At 38.6% G+C, this 18,188-nt stretch overlaps 1 protein-coding gene and 1 non-coding gene across 2 annotated transcripts; one reads left to right on the top strand and one right to left on the bottom strand.

Annotated features, from left to right (window-relative positions):
- The first annotated feature begins 5,236 nt into the window (after window positions 1-5,236).
- Window positions 5,237-5,344, top strand: LOC118348824. Its single transcript, XR_004801831.1, has one exon. It is a non-coding gene; the product is annotated as a small nucleolar RNA R71 (small nucleolar RNA).
- A 1,796-nt stretch (window positions 5,345-7,140) lies between these two features.
- LOC118348604 lies at window positions 7,141-7,743 on the bottom strand. Its single transcript, XM_035690647.1, has one exon. It carries the CDS (start codon window positions 7,741-7,743, stop codon window positions 7,141-7,143), a length of 603 nt encoding a protein of 200 aa, XP_035546540.1.
- Between the last annotated feature and the right edge of the window lie 10,445 nt (window positions 7,744-18,188).

The following is an 18,188-nucleotide window of genomic DNA, read 5'->3' as shown; positions in this document are numbered from 1 at the left end:
ATATTTACGCGGTTGTATTCAATGACTCAAAAATCTGAAGTTTTCTCGTGCATTGTCAAGTTTAAGTGCTTTGTTGAAAATCTGTCCAACACTAGCATCAAGTCTTTACAAATTAAAGGAGGTTGGGAGCTCACCTGTAACACCCCGTATTTTAGTGTAATTTTTTACTGAAGGATTTTTATTATTTATTCAAAAATTTATCCTCTTATTTTAAAATTGGTTGGATTTTTAGTGAGTTTATTTCTATGATTTTAATTTGTTAATTTGGTGAAAATTATTTTATTGTGTGCTTTCTTCATATTTATTTATTGTTATGCATTTAAATTGCTTATAATATTTAAATTAATCACTGGGTGATTTAATTATTTCAATTTGACTTTACCATTACGTTTAAATTATTTTATTTAATTTGTGGTTTTAAAATCGTTTCCGTTGGATCATTTTCGTGACCCTAGTTATGAGGATTGGACCTCATTTTTTTCCCTCTTTTTCTTCCCTCTCCTTTTCTTTTTCTCGTTTTTTCTTTTCTCCTTATTTTCCTTCGGTTTCTTCTCTCCCGCGCGATCTCTCTCTCTCCTCTCCTCCGCCCGTTTCCTTCTCTCCCTCCCAGCACCGTCGTCCGCCGGCGGTGGTCGACACCGCCCAGCCCCTCCGCTTCCCCTGCCGCCGACGAAGCTACCCCTCCATTTTTAGCCTCCCTTGTGCCGCCGTTAGCCACCGCGAGACCCACGAAGCCGCGGCACTCTTTCCGCCGCTGCGCCGCCGTCGTTCCACCACCGGCCACCATCTTCCTACCACTTCATCCCCGACCTCTTGGCAATCCTTTGGACCCAACCCCGGCTCCGATCCGTCACCGGTGAAGCCCCACCAAGTCCATTTCCGATTGGTACACTTTTGGCCTTAAACCACCATGTGCGCCGTCTTCCACGGCAAACCACCACCACCATTGGCTTCACCGACCTCTCTAGGCCCTACCCTATCATTTTGGGGTTTTCGTTTGTCTCCGTTGAAAAGTGGGTATTTGTGACCCACGGCCACAGTGTATTTTACACTGTGGTGTTGCTCAGACGTCGCCTTTTTCAGTTTCGTGATCCTTCGGAAATCATTATATAGCAATGTAAGTATTTTTTTTCAAAGAATTCTCGTGAATTTAATGTATTTTTGCACTAGCACATTACACTGTATTTTAATTGCTGGTTGGTTTTGCCGGACTGAGTCCGAGGAGTAACGGGGGTGATTGGATTGGGTGATGGAGTTGTTAGTATGATTGGTTTAGACTATGAGATTTGTTGGCTGTTCGGGTTTAAATATTGGTGTTTTGTGTATGACGTGGATTGTGGTGGATATTGGTGATTTTATGAAGTAATGATATACTTTGGGATTATGAGGATTTTTAAGTTTTGAGAAATTAAGATAGATTATTTTAGAAGCTTAGGCTTAAATATGGAAATCCGTAATTGGTTGAAAACTTACGGAAATTGTGTGATTATTTTTTTTATAGGTGACGATTATTAGTCGACTCAACATTTTTTGAAGAAATTTCTGAACAGCTAAGAAGTCCAGGTAAGCGGGGTTCATATACTAGTTTTGCATAAAAGAAATAAAATGAGGTTGACTTTGAAAATAAACGTGTTTGTTTTTGAAAAGAAATGAGCTGAAAACAACCTCAGATGTTTATTCTGCATATGCATAAATTCAATATAAGAGAAAGTATTTTTCTGTCATGACTGGTGTAGACATGAGCTAGTTTTGTGTACTTTATTTCTGAACTATGTAAAAGAGCGAATATGAAATTCTAAAAGTTTTGTTATGAACAAATGAGAATATTTTGTTTATGTTTATCTCGAACATGTGAAATGATCTGAAGCCTTTCAGTGTTTTGTTTTGATATGATGTGTCATCTAAAAATCTTGGCATGAAGTTCTGATTCTGTATATGATTGTAATCGAATTTTCGATGAAATCCGTTCTGTTTCTGTTAAGGCCCAGCCACGGGTATAATGGTGGTTTATAACCCTACCACGGGGGTGAAACATGGTATACGGCCCAGCCACGGGTATAATGGTGGTTTATAACCCTACCACAGGGGTGAAACATGGAAAATGGCCCAGCCACGGGTATAATGGTGGTTTATAATCCTACCACGGGGTGAAACATGGAATATGGCCCAGCCACGGGTATAATGGTGGTTTATAACCCTACCACGGGGGTTAAACATGGTATTGTCCCGATGTGATATTAAATGAAGATAAGATTATAATGTTTCAATTTAGAAATGTCAACGGAAGTTCTTTTTGGAATAAGTTCATTTTTCTGAAAATTTCGCTCTAATGTTTTTGTACAAGTTTTGTTTCTTCATTCTGAAAGTAAATGTTCTGTCCGGCTTATCAAATGTTATAACTGCTCATGTTTACATGCTAGTATATGCTCTCTGCTTACTGAGTTGTTGATAACTCACCCCGTTAATCTTCATAATATTTCAGATGACATCGATGGCTCAGCTGAAGATCAATATTAGAGTCTATGGAGAAGATTAGCATTGATTTGTTGTTGGGTATCTCATGATGTTAGTGTTGGTGTTGGAGGTTAATTATCTTTCTTAAGTTTGCTTCAATGGATTTAGACGGTTTATGGATACTTATGTTAATGTTATATTATTTCTAGTTGTTATTTGAGACATGAAGAAGAGTTGATTTTATTTGGGTTGTTGGATTGAATATTGGATAGATGAGTTTATTTGATTTATTTAATTGAAGTATATACGTTCGATTTGAGGTTTGGGAAAATGGATAAATTCTTGAATTTGGAAGTACTCTAGCCTTGTTAGAGTTGATTATCAGGTTTTATGAGTTAACTCTCCGGACCCTCGGGGTCTGGGTGTTACAGTTTTAGCTATTGTTTTACTAGCTACTCAATTAAGGATGAAAACTACGGTCTTTATGACATCTCCCCGTAGTGACTCTAGTAAAAAAGAATCAGTTATCATACTCCCAACTATGTCCTTTAGGGTTCAATTTCGTCTTGCAACTACACCATTTTGGTGTGGAGTCCCTAGTATGGTGTGTTGAGAAACTAAGCCACATTCTCTTAAATACCTCACAAATGACTTGGACACTGTTTACCTAATCCATCATACCTACCATAGTATTCACCACAACGGTCTAATCTAATCGCCTTAATTTTGTTATCAAGCTAATTTTCAACGTCATCTTTGTAAGCCCTAAAAATGTCACGTACTTGTGATTTTTCATGTATACCCATAATGACCAAAATCATCTATAAAAGTGATAAAATATTTTTGACCATTGTAAGATGTCGTAGTGAATGGACCAGAATGTCAATATGTATCACTTCTAATTGAGTACCTAGTAAAGCAGTAGCTAAAAGTCCATACGAGTTATGAACTGACAAAAGGCCTAGTATTAGGCATTTTCATGTGTGATAACTCGGACTTAGCCAAGTTCACGTCTATTATTTTCATTATGTTTAGTCTTAGCCCACTTAGTTATCTTTTTAAGTTATGGCATGTAGAAAACCTAGAAAGCAACAAGGGCCTTGCCCATCTTAGGAAAGAGGCGCCAAAGCTCACTAAGGGGCCGAACATGGGAGGCGTTTACTTGGAAGAGGGGAAAAGTGTAACACTCGGGCCCAGCCCAAGTCTGTTAAATAATTTTGGGCTTATATATGAAAAGTCCATTTGAGTTTTAACGAGTTATTTTAGAGTTACTTACGGGGTCAAAAAATTTATTTTGGCAAAGTATGAATTTTTTATTGGGCTCAATGATTGGACGAAGGAACAAATAATAAATCACGGACCACAGCGGGGCCAGAATATTTAGAACTTGGCCTAATAAAATTTTTCTAAACGTCGAAGATATTGTTGGATGAGAGATTTATTTTGGTCATTTATGGCCTAAATTATTTATTGAGTCCTAGCCTATTAACGTGTCCAATTTTAAGCACACTAGAATTACAATTTTAGAGTCCCCTTGGTGATAAAATTTCTTAAACGCTTCTATATATTTAGACCCATGGACATAAATCAAGCCACACCTTCTACGTAAATTTCTATCAAGCACGACGAGGCCAACACAACACTGAGTCCCACGTCTCCACGTGTCCAGGAAACAAGCACAACAACTAACTTTCCACCTCATGCACATCTCTATCCCTCTCTACGTTCACGACAACTGTCCCTAAATACATACAACACGTACACGTTAGACCCCATCTTCTAAACTAGGGTTGCCATTGCTTGGCTTTTTCGGCAAAAATGGTCTTTTACGTAGCTGCCAGCATAAGCACTAGCTTCACTGCCTAGTTTATGTTCAGTAGTATTCTCCACGCCTCTCTTATGGAATAAGACCACCGTGAACAACCCATGTTGTCCACCACTGAAAGAAGCCGAAACTGCTCTGTCTTTGCACCAAGAAACAGAGCACTTCCATAGCCAGACCTTCCTTCCCAAGCATGCGTTTAGCCATCGTTCTCGACGGAAATGGCCACAACCCGATCTTGCTACACCCTGCACCACCTTGCTACACTACTGCCCCCTTCCACCTCCGCCGTCCAAGCTACTATTGCACTTCCAAGTGGCCTCTGTTTTAACTCCACAAAATAGAGGAAATTATTGCTTCCACCAAGTGCCACAAACCAACCATCCCATGCTGCCAACTCCCACCTCCACATCACCACCGTACTGCTCGGCCGCCGCATCAAGCCACTGCTCTCTTTTTTCTTCAGTAACATCTTCTTCCACATTCTGTGATCACTCTCTCTCCGTCCTTCCATCGTAATTTCTTCATCAGGGATTGAACGTGTTTGAATAAAGATTATTTTGACGTTGAAAATTGGACACATAATAGGTTTGTTCATAACTTGGTTGGGCAAACGGATTCCCTAATTGGCAATCTACACTTGAATGATTTCCCGCCCAATGATCCCAGACAACATTAGTTTGAATAGCATTAACGTTCATCTTACCTAGTTGTTGTGATAGATTTGCCATTTGTGCCGCCAATATAGTAATAGAATCAAGTTAAAAAACTCCAGCCGTCTTTCTTGGCACTGCTCTCTCCTTAGACCATTAATAGTTGTTGGATGCCAATTTTTCCAAAAGTTCATATGCGGCTTGATGGGTCTTACTCATTAATGCTCCTCTTGTAGCCGCATGAACCATAGATCGATTTGTGGGTCTCAGATCATTGTAAAATGTCTATACTTGAAGCAAGGTTGGGAGGTCGTGATGTGGACACTTGCGCAATAAATCCTTGTATCTCTCCCAGGCCTCATATAATGATTCACCCTCAAATTGGGTGAAGGTAATGATATCATTTTCGCTGTCTTGGTCGGAGGGAAATATTTTGTTAAGAATTTTTTGGCCTACTCCTCCTAGGTGGTGATGATGCTGGGCGGCAAAGAGAAGCATCACTGTAAATAACCCATGCTGCATCAAGACACAAGCCAATCCCTTGAGAGAAGCATCATTGTAAATAACGAATCTTGTATTGCACGAGGGAACAATGAGTATAGGTGTTGTCACTAGTCTCTTCTTCAGCTCTTGAAAGCTTCTTTCACAGTCTTCTGTCCACAAAAACTTCTCATTTTTCCTTGTCAGCTTAGTCATCGGGGCTGTGATACTGGAGAATCCCTTGACAAACCTCCTATAATATCCTGCAAGGCCTAAGAAGGTTCAAACTTCATTCACATTGGTTGGCTTGGCCCATTTCACAACCGCTTCAATTTTCACTGGATCTACTTAAATTCCATCTTTTGACACAACATGTCCCAAAAAGTAATCTCTTGCAACCAAAAATCACACTTCTTGAATTTTGCGAACAACTTCTACTTTCTTAATATCTGCTACACAACTCTTAAGTGTCCCTCATAATCTACTTGCCTTTTGGAGTAGATGAGAATATCGTCGATAAAAACAACAACAAACTGATCAACATACTCCCTAAGCACTCTGTTCATCATGTCCATGAAAGCTACTAGAGCGTTTGTCAAACTGAATGGCATGACTAAAAACTCATAGTGTTCGTAGCGTATTCTAAATGTCATCTTCGAAATATCTTCCGACTTGATCTTAAGTTGGTGGTAACCTGATCGTAGATCAATCTTGGAGAAAACTTGGGCCCCATGTAATTGGTCAAATAAATCATCAATCCTGGGTAGTGGGTATTTGTTTTTAACTGTCGCTTGGTTCAGTTCTCAATAATCAATACAAACTCGCATAGAATTGTCCTTCTTTTTCACAAAAAGGACTGGTGTGCCCCATGGTGACACACTAGGGCAAATGTAACCCTTTTCTAACAACTCCTGCAATTGCTCCTTAAGCTCATTTAGCTCTACTGGAGCCATATGGTATAGAGCCTTTGATATAGGTGCGTTCCTGGTAGGATGTCGATTGAAAAGTCAACATCTCGATCTGGAGGCAACTCTGGAATATCCTCTGGAAACACATCTAGAAATTCCCTGACAATGGGGATATCTTCAAGTTTAGGTCCCTCTGCAGGTGGTGCTACTAGAATAGCTAGGAATCCCGAACATCCTTGTCTTAGTAATCTAGTCGCTTGTAAGGCCGAGATCAATTGGGGTGGAGCATTTCCTCTCTCTGCGCAAAAATTGAATTCCTTCTTGCTCGGGGGTTTGAAAACCACTTCCTTTTAAAAACAGTCAACACATGCGTGGTTTCGAGACAACCAGTCCATTCCCAAGATTATATCAAATCCTAACATCTCAGATATGACCAAGTCTACTGGAAGGTGTCTTCCAAAAATTTCTATAAGGCAATTCCTAAGTATGGTATCGCAAATTATATGTTCACCGGTAGGTGTTGCAATAGATAGTGAACAATCAAGACTCTCTGGTACTCTTTCATTCAAACAAGCATAGACACGTACTATAAAAGAGTGTGTGGCACCCAAATAAAATAAAACAGTGGCATAACGAGAAAATAATAGAAGGGTACTTGTAACCACATCATTAGATGTCTCAGCGTCTCCTGGGGTAAGGGCAAAAACTCTGGCTGGTGCGGTAGTCCTCTGACCACTCTTTGTAGCTAGAGGCAGCGCATTTCTTGGGTAGTCTCGAGCCATATGGTTTGGTTGCCCGCATCTAAAGGAAGCATTCTGGCCCATTAAGCAAATTCCTTCATGCTTCTTCCCGCAATTCTGGCAAGCTGGATTCGTTGGAATACTCTGAGGTAATTGTTGCCAGTAGCCGGGAGAAGGCTTCTTGTTTCTATTGGGCTCAAGTTAGGTTGTTGGCGTTTCCTTTGATTGAGTAGTTCTGCATTCGCCCTCATGTCTTCTTCTACCAAAGTGGCTTGTGTGACCAAATCGGTGAATTTACGGATCCTTAGGGGTATCAGGTGACTTTGAATTCTCTGATGCAAGCCCCATTCGAACTTTTCGCATTTCTTTTCCTCATCTGGAACTAGATAACTTGCAAACCATGATAAGGCCACAAACGTCGCAGTATAGCGTTCCACCATCATGGTTCCCTGTACTACGTCGAGAAATTGCCTAGATTTTACCTCACAGAGAGTTAGGGGAAAATATCGGTCCAAAATCGCCCGTTTGAAACAATCCCAAGTGATAGGTACCCCCTCTTTAAGTTCGAGCAGTAGTAGTTCCTGTGTAGAGGTCCGCCACTCATCTACTTCATCTGCCAGCATATAAGTGGCATACTCTACTTTATGTTCATCCATACAGAACAGAGCCCTGAAACTCTTCTCCATTCTTTTGATCCAGCTTTTCGCATTGAGTGCTTCTACCCTGTTGTCAAAAGTCGGAGGATGCTACTGTGTAAATTGGTTTAGGGTACAACTGACCCTGGAATTCCTGGCTCCCATGCCTTGATCATCTGCAAAATACCGGAGAAGTCTGGTAGCAGTAGCAGCTATCACCTCCAATTCATTCGGTGGAGGTTTCGAGTAATCTTCAGGGTGCACGTTACGCCTAGTAACCTATGCGATTATCTAACAACACTGTTCATGCAATGAGCAAGTAATAATTCAATCATGCAATCAACAAAACATTACAATAAGCATCAAACATAATAGTAAATGACTTCTCTTGAACTTCGAGCTAGTCAGGAGTCATCCTAGGTATTTTCTATCCTATAATACCCCCTTCCCGCAGGATAGAGATATTATAACATTCGTAACATAATGCTTGATAAACAGATTCATATTCTAAAATACCTCATTTATTGAAAAGCATCAAAATGTTATAACTTATTCCTTCCTAATTCTTTATACTAAATCTACTCCTGGCCATCCAGCTCTGCATCAGCATAATCACCATCTGTGAGAATTAAACATAGAAGAAAACAGGAAGACAAACAAAAAATGAGTCAAATACTCGGTAAGTAGCACATCATACCGTAACATATAATTTGGCCTAGCATGGACTTAATTTCTGAAGACTCTTCACAACATACATACAACATACAATCATACTCGTAACATAACTTTCTGAAAAACTTTACATACATACATATATCGTCATGGATTCATATAGCATACATATTCATCATTAACATGAGCGGAAGCGTACATAATCGTGGCACACATGTAACATGAATGTATAAAACTCGTTTATCTTGTCTTAACATGGAGTGAAACACGTTTGAATTAGTGTTTCACTTAACTAGCATAACATGGAGTGTAACGCGCTTGAGTCTGTGTTTCACTTAACTTGCATAACATGGAGTGAAACACGCTTGAGTCCGTGTTTCACTTAACTGGCATAACATGGAGTGAAACACGCTTGGATCCGTGTTTCACTTAACTTGCATAACATGAAGTGAAACATGGTTGGGTCCGTGTTTCACTTAACTTGCATAATATGGAGTGAAACATGCTTGGGTCCGTGTTTCACTTAACTTGTGGTTAACCATGCTTAAGTCCGTGGCACCGCAAAACTTATTATCTTTCTTAATGCATGAGAATTTATTAGGCTTCATGAACATTTCTGACATGGCATATTCTTGTACATGGCATAGCATAACATGGCACATTCTTGTACATGACATAGCATAACATGGCCTATTCTTGTACATCGTATAAGATAACATGACATATTCTTGTACATGGTATAGCATAACATGATATGACATAACATGACATACATAATCTAAGTATTACATGAACATGGCTTGCATAATCTGGCTATTCTATGGCATACTTGACTTATATTACAACATGAACATCTCATGGCTTCCATATGATTTTAGTAACATTCAATCAATCAAACAACAAATTCATTCATTCAAGCATAATCTCATATTTCATCAAAGATTGTGAAAGAGAATCTAACCTTGACTTGTCTCTAGCGTAACGTAGATAACCATCATAAGCACATCATATTTTCATACATAACAATAATATTCACAGTACTCATGTATTTATATGATCATACTATTTACCTCTTCACGCTGCTTCCTGATTTCCAACATATAGTGCGTTACCTATAAAAGGTACTGGGCATTACTAATTTTCTAGATAAATGTGTCATGGTTCTTTAAGTGATTAAAACAAAATTAGAATTTTAACATAATAGTTATCTTATGTCCTTGCAAAAATAATAAATGCTTGTAATATATAGTTAATCGTGACTAAATAATTTAGTAGTGTAATTGTATTTTTCTGTGAATTACAAGCCCAGAATAAACATCAGGCCCACAATGATTGAGCCCACTCAGAAAATAAGGGGGCATTCGACCGACTGGGCTTAAGGCCCAATGGCCCATTCCAGATTAAAAAGAAAGCTTCTCTATGGGAAGCACATTGCTAACACAGAGAGCTCATGAATGTGGGAGGGAGTCGTGCGATGACTTACCGAGAGAGAGGCTGAGTGCGACGGCGGCTTTGGGTGGCTGGATGCGACGGCGGTGCAACTAGGAGGTCCCTATGGTGGTGCGACACCGAGAGAGGGAGAAAGGGAGAGAGTTTTAGAGAGATGGAGTTGAAAACTCAAATAACCGAGAGGGAGAAGGGTGCGTGTGACGGCAAAGGCCTACCTGAGGGAGTGGGTGCGACGGGACTAGGTTGGCCGACGTTTTCTGTGGTGGTGTGGGAGGTGGTCCGTCAAGGTGGCTGTTGGTTGCCCGGAGGGAGGTTGCAGTGGTGCTTGCGGGAGTGAGTTTTCTTTCTCTGCGTGAAAGAGTTTTTCTCCAGGGATTTTTGTGTGTATAATTCAAAGGCTTTGTGGGTTTCTTAGAGCATTGGCAATGTGCCAAGTCTGAAATTTAGCTAGAATATTATCTTTTGGCAATAACATGAACTTCTAGCTAGATTAGTCCACATTGGACTAGCTATCCCAAAGTTCAAATAATAATAAAATATTATTTATTTTAATATTAATTTTTTAATATTTTTTTTAATATTTTGCAAACACACATTTAATCTCCATAAAATGCCTATCACAGATCAAATTCAGCAACATTTCCACAAACATTTAATCCAAAAGTTGAGAAATCCACCAACTTCAGCAACTACCTAACCAACAAAACAAAACTTGTTGCTACCCAGCCATAAAAACAGTTCATAAATCCGTTGCTACCCAACATTAAATTCCACCAATAAAACAAAACATCGATAAAGATTTTCACCAACTTCAGTAGCACTAGCTAGTCAAATTACTAATTAAAGTTTTACAATACTCCTCGAAACCATGAGGAACTGCCAAGAGATGCTCCACAACATAATTTCCTGCCATGAAATGCCACTTGTTAGCCTTTTCAACAAAAGGGTTGCATTACAAACTCCATGTTTAAGTGCAAAAGCTTCCACACATCATGGTTTTAAGAATGGGGGACCTAATAGGTGTAACGCAGTTACACTGTAAATTAGTAGAACATGCATGGGTGTAGTTCTACTTCATGACTTCATTATGGACCTAGATTGAATTTTGATAAAGGAATCTAATTTTTCTTAAGAGTCACAAGGCACATCACGTTCAATTGAGGTTTGATGCATACTGAGAATCATAAGAGCAACTTCTCAAAATTAAAAGCAATATAACCTCTGTGTGTATGTGTCTTTCTTTATATTTAAAAATATGTACATATATACATGTGTGTGGAGAGAGAGACAGAGGGAGAGAGATGAAGAGGTCATGTGACTAGTCTTGTAGTGCTTAAAGTTATACCATGATGATGATCAAGATTTAATGGGTTTCTGTCCAATTGCTTCTCGATATACAATTCCATTTTTTTAATGATAAATTAAGGTATATAATCTCTACTTCTTACTAGCTTGTTTCTATAATTCTAAACCTTCTTTAATGCTAGATATTTTTGTAATTAAGTTGATGATAGTTATTTAGTTAACATGATACACTGTTTTAGTTTCATGTGTATTTTGTACGAGTCATTTTAGTTGTAAATTGGTATTTAAGTTAATCTATATATCTTATATACTGACTTGCAAAATATAATTTTTTATTTGTATATATGTGTGTGTATATAGTTCATCAGAGTATTAAAACTTTGGAGAAGGATATTTCATATATATATGTATTGCATAATGCTAGATGCATGTTAGGAACATTGCATCTTATATGTCATGAACAAGGACAAGTAACCTTGTGTTGCATGTCCCGACGCTTCAGATGTCCGTCCGATCCCAAGCAGAATCTGCTGGCGTCACAATATGTGTGTGTGTGTGTGTGTGTGATGATGATGCTGGAAGATCACCAAAAATCCATGAGCAATGAGCATGAACATCAAGTAAGAGGCCTTTGATCTTCTGTTTGATTAACTAGCTCTCAATTAATTTAATCTGGTGGTCCAAAGACTATATATACAACTTGAAGGCAGATTATAGCTCGATCGAGCTGATCGTGGCATTAATTTATGGGTGTACCCTGATCACGACATTGTTCTTAACCCATATGCACAGATATATGCAGCCTAGCCAGTAGTTATACATATTAATCTTAGCAATTACTTAATTGTTAGAGATCCAGCCATACTTACACATGAGTTAAGCTTCTTTAACAGTCTTTTTAATTTGTTAATTTTATTTAATTGTAGATATGCCAAAATCAACAAACAATATGCCACAACAAAGATGGTAGAGAATCAATACCGAATATGAAATGCAATACACCATACAATACCCAAGAAAGTCATAGAAATCAACAAATCTCCAACAAACCAGAATGCATATAGAAAGAAAAGAATGCATATAGGAAGAAAGGCCATCTAGCCCATTCCTTTACTAATTTGGATTTTGAAAGCACCACAAAACTTCACTATTTTTCGTGTTTTCTTGACAAACCAAGCAGGAGCAGTATTTGTAAGGCCCAGTGTTTTTGTGAGACCCGGATCATCCGCAAAGGCCCAACCCCTTTCCTTGGAGGTGTGTGAACTGTGCTGTTTTGGGGGTAAGTTCTCTTCTTCCTCAACTTTTCTTTTTCCCCCCGATTCGGTTTCTCTTTTCTGGTTTTCACCCGTGTCCCTCTCTCTCCTATAACCCACTCCCCTTCCCGAGTTCCTCTTCTCTTCGTTGGGTCTGTTTGTGAGTCCGAAATTCATGCCCAAATTTTCCTACACATTTTTCACTTTCGATTTTTCCCTCAAAATCAGTTTCTCACTCTGTCGCATCTCTCCATTGCAGCAGATCACTGTGTTTCTCTCTCTCTCGCGTCCCTCTAGTTCTGCAGTTGGTGTTCTCTCTTCAGACTCGGCTCTTCTCTCCCTCTTGCGCAGTGTTTCGTCTTCAGGTATATCTCTCTCTCTTTCTCTCTCAAGTCGACGCCTTCCTCTTATTTTTTTTCTCTGTTTCACGTGTTTCCGGCTTTTAATTTTCTAGGTGGTGCTGTTGTGTTTTCCCCACTCTGAGCTCCCTCATTAGACGCTCACTCTCTTCCATTTCTCTTTTGTTCTCTTCTGTATGCGAAGTGGTTAATCTCCTTGCTGTGGTGTTGACGCTGAGCTCTATTGAACGTGTAGGGAAACCGAGTGCCGTTTTACATTGTTTTTCATGGTGAAAAGTAGTGGCTTTTAATATTTTGATCGTTGAAAATTTTCTATTGTTTATAATCGAATTTGAGTGCTTTGTAATCTGATGGTGTTTTGTTGTTGATACAGGATTATAAAGGGTGGTTGTTGGGTTTGACGTGGTTGTGTGGGAGGAGTTTTGTAACTGTTCAGGGTTGTGTTGGCTGTTTTGAGTTTTGAATTATTTGGGTTGGATGTGCAGTAAACCAAATGGATACTTGGAGTCGAGTAGTTGCTATTTTTGGTACTGTTCGGGTTTTTATACGACCGTTGGAGTGGAGGTTAAATTATTTGGAGTAATATTATGGTTGTTTTGGTTGAGTTGTAGGTGATTGCTTGGAGTTAGGGGCCATTGAAGTGGGATTGATATTTTATTATTTGTGTTTGACGTTGACTTTGGTGGGTGTTTAGGATAATATCAAAGATTAGTATATGGTACTTTGGGTTGAAATGCGGGCTGTCCAATTTATTATATGGTTTGGGATTATGGGTTTTAATTATTAGATGGAAGTTATGCCAATTGTCGTTTAATACTCGGTATATATATTTTGTTTCTATCAATAGGTGACGAGATTTTTAGAGGTCGAATCCAAGACATAGATAATACGCTGCAGGAGTCAGGTAAGCGGGGTGCCTATGCTAGGTTTTACACGAATTATTGAGACTGAGGTTGACTTTCTGAAAACTTCGTATATTTTGTGATGAAATGAGAACTTGAGAAAAACCAACCTCGGTCGCTTATTTGCACTACTCAAGAAATCTATATGAGAAAATATTTTCTTACATGCATTGTGTAGACATGAGCTAAATTTTGTTATATTGTCTCTGAAATTTGAGAAATAGCGATATTGAGAATATGAAAAATTGTGCATTTATTTAGAAAGATACTCCGACTTTTATTTTTTGTACGTCAGAATGATCTGATTATGTTTTGGTACTATTTTTTATTTTAATATGACATATGAAAACCTTTGGCATGGTGTACTGATTTTGTATCTGACTCTGTCTCTACTCTGCTTTGTTTGGGTTGGTACCAACTTCTCTGTCTCTGAGTGCACCTACTTTGGAAACAAAGTGGTTTTATTGTGGTCTTTCCTATGTGCACACTCGGGGCTCTGAGAAGAATAAAGGAAAGATTTCATCTCTGTTTCTGCCCAGTTTGGCCACCGGGGATAGCACAACCGTACCATGAGGGTGAAACATGGTCTCTGCTCTGTAAGATGCTCTGTTTTGATTTGATGATGATGCTCAGTTTATGTTATGCCAAAGTACTATGGGGTTTTACTTGACTTAAAATCATAGCTCTGTTACTTTTGAAAATATGTTATGTTCTGTATGATAACTCTGTAAAATATTTTGTTCTGCATGCTATACTTTGTAAATGCTCATGTTTGCCCGCTAGCATATGTTCTCTGCTTATTGAGTTGTTGATAACTCACCCCCTATTATTATAATATTTTTCAGATGATGTGGAGAGTCCAACAGAGGACCTGGATTAGATTGGTGAGCATGATTAAGCTGAGGAGAGGATGTTAGAAGAAGGAATTCTGATGTCCTTTAGTTTTAATGTCTTTTAGATTTAATTATATCTTGGGTTTAGTAAGACTTATGAAATTATTAGTTGGTCTGTTATGACTACCGGGAGATTGTGGACTCCTTAGTTTATTTTGCTGCGGTAATGACTTTGCGGAGTTTTCTAGCCTTTTGTGGGGCTAGAAGATTATGGCTTGTGGGTTGAAGAAGAAAAGGGAGATTATGGCTTGTGGGTTGAAGAAGAAAAGGGCGAAGAAGAGAAGGGAGCTTTGGGAGAAAAAGGGCGAAGACAGAGTTTCGGGAGAAAGAAAATCAAGATAGATGAAATGAGGGTTTTGGGATGAAGAAGAATAAAACCAACGGAAAGAAAAAGCGGGAGGTAGAGAAATGATAAAAAAATACTTTGGTCTGTGTACAGTCCCTCGCCGAGTATCGAGAGCAGCTAACATTTACTATAGCAGAAATATTAAACTTATGAAGTTTAGCTAGGCCAATGCTGGAGTTTTTTCACACATTTCCTTTTAATTTGAACTTGCATTGGCTAATAGCTAGGCCATTGCCAATGGTCTTATAGGCGATGAGAGGGGAACAACATGAATCTTCAGGAGATTGGCTATAATTGAAGTTGCCTAGACTTTAGGAACCAATTCCTACGAGGATACAGATTCTGAGAGGATTTTGAAGAGATTGAGTTGGGGTTAGTTTCAAACTAGGAACCTAATCTAATAGGGAAATCTAATGGATGACTATACGGAGGTTTTGATAGAGAAAGAATCACTGTTTTAATTTATTTGTTAGCATATTTCCTAAAGTGGTAATAAAAATAAAATAAACGATAATCAAAAAAATATAATACTAGTTTTAAGCCTTAAATTTGGACCGTATGTTACATAATCCTTGGAGGAGGTAATACTGTGAAGTAAGAAATTTTCTGAATACGTGTAGTAGAGCCACAGGAGTGAAAAAAAATTGATGATGAACGGACTTTTGTTTCATTACAGATAGAATCTTTATCTGTTACATTTGTAACGCCCCGATCCCGGAGGTCCGGAGAGTTAGCTCTTAATACTTAAAATTAACTTAAATAACACAACTATAAATTCCATAAAATATTAATCCATTTAATCAATCCAAAAATCTAAATTCCTCCATGGCGACAATAAAGAAATTCCCAATAACATAAATTAGACATTCTCCAAAAACTCGAAAACATCATCAACTCATCAAATCAAATACACGAAGAATAAAACAGTTTACTAACTACGACTCTCAAATAAGCATTTGTACCCTCAGGCACTTATTCCACTACGATCATCACACCTTGCTAAACTTTCTACTCCTGTTCTCCAGCTGAACCATCAAAATTATCTGAAAAATAATTGGAGATAAGGGGTGAGTTATCAACAACTCAGTAAGCAGAGAACATATACTAGTATGTAAATGTAACGCCCCGACCCCGAGGGTCCGGAGAGTTAACTCATAACACCTGATAAACAACTCTAACAAGGCTAGAGTACTTCCAAATTCAAGAATATATCCATTTTACCAAACCTCAAATCGAACGTAAATACTTCAATTAAATAAATCAAATAAACTCATTTATCCAATATTCAATCCAACAACCCAAATAAAATCAACTCTTCTTCATGTCTCAAATAACAACTAGGAATAATAAAACATTAACATAGTCTCCATAAACCGTCTAAATCCATTGAAGTAAACTTAAGAAAGATAAATAACCTCTAACACCAACACTAATATCATGAGATACCAAACAATAAATCAATGCTAATCTTTTCCATAGACTTTAATACTGATCCTCAGCCGAACCATCAATGTCATCTGAAATATTATGGAGATAAGGGGGGTGAGTTATCAACAACTCAGTAAGCAGAGAACATATACCAGTGTATAAACATGAGCATTTACAGAAATCAGAATGCAGAACAAAACATTTTCATTTTCAGAGTGCGGAAGCAGAACATGTTATTAAAATATCAGAGCGAAGATTTAGAAATAATTTCATTCAAAATATTCTTTGGCATAGCATAAATGATCATCGTCATCATCAAAACATCATATCAGAACAGAGGCCATGTATAACCCCCGTGGTAGGGTTGTGCATCTGCGGATAGCCGAGCAGAACATAAAACACTCTGTCACCAAGGTGTGCACTCAAAACAGAGACCACTACTATAACCCGTGGCAGGGCCGTATCCACTATTATTACCCGTGGTTGGGCCGTATCCACTATTATAACCCGTGGTTGGGCCGTATCCACTATTATTACCCGTGGTTGGGCCGTATGCCACTATTATCACCCGTGGCAGGGCCGTAACTGAACGGAACAGAAACAGAATCAAATTCAGAATCAGAGAGTCATGCCAAAGGTTTTCAGAAATCACGTCTTTTCCAAACAATGTACTGAACAAAATTTTTCGGAACAGAACAAAATCATATCACCACATAATTTATGCACAAATTTCATATTCGCTCTCATTTTCAAAGTTCAGAAATAAAATATCAAAAATAAGCTCATGTTTACACCAGTCATGACAGAAAATACGTTATTCTTAAACAGAATCTCATGAGTAATGCAGAACAAATATCTGAGGTTGTTTTCAAATTTCTTTTCATAGCAGAACATGCACATTTTCCAAAAAGGACCTCAGTTCATTTTATTTAATGCAAAGTCTAGCATAGGAACCCCGCTTACCTGAACTTATTAGCTTTTTCGAAATTCCTCAAAACGTCGGACAATAATTAATCGTCACCTATAAAATAATCAAGTAATTCCCGTAAATTCTCAATCAATCACGTATTTCGTATTTGAACCTAAGAACCTATTTAAATCCTCAAAACCTAGAATTCTAAAAATTTCCTATAATACCACCATTATCTAAAAACACCAATAATGTTTACTCTTAAAATAAACCTTTACTTAATAACATAAAAAAAAAAATACTTAAGTGATTTACTTTAATCATAAATAAAATGTTCAAAATACACTTTCAATAAAATAATCGTTGCACATAGTATAATTTTAAAAAAAAACTATATAAACTCAGTACAATATCCTATACATCCCACAAAGGGTAAAAAAGTAATTATCAGACAAAAATATTTCCTAAACTACGGAAAGTCTACGGAACAACCATACAAGCCAAGCAACGTGACCATGCCGCGCGGTTGAAGAGTAACGGAGGACCTACCGAGAGGAGTGGAGCTGCGACGGAGCTGGGCGGGTGCGCTAGTGGTGGTGGGTACTGCGGCGGTGCACTGGAAGAGAGAGAGAGAGAGCTGAAACCGAGAGAGAGACGGTGAGAGAAAGAGGGAGAGACCGAGAGAATGGAGACACCAACAAGAAATGGCGTGAGCTTACCGGGGAAACAAAGGCTGCGTGCGGCGGACAGGGGTGCTGAGACGTCCTCCTCGGCAGTTTCTGTGTGGGCACAGCGCGGAAGAGCTTCGGTGGAGGATGCTTTCAGCGGCTCAAGGTGGCTGGAAATGCTCTGTTTTTGGATAACAAAACAGAGCAGTCCGATGCTTGCTGTAGAGGCTACGGGAACACTAGGCGACAGCTTCGCGTGATAGGGCAGTGGGCACGGTGGTTTCGTGCAGGTTTACGGCGGCTTAAGGAGG

The sequence above is a fragment of the Juglans regia genome, chromosome 6 (genome assembly GCF_001411555.2).
Source record: "Juglans regia cultivar Chandler chromosome 6, Walnut 2.0, whole genome shotgun sequence".
Classification (NCBI taxonomy): domain Eukaryota; kingdom Viridiplantae; phylum Streptophyta; class Magnoliopsida; order Fagales; family Juglandaceae; genus Juglans; species Juglans regia.
This window is presented reverse-complemented; position numbering and strand designations above follow the sequence as displayed.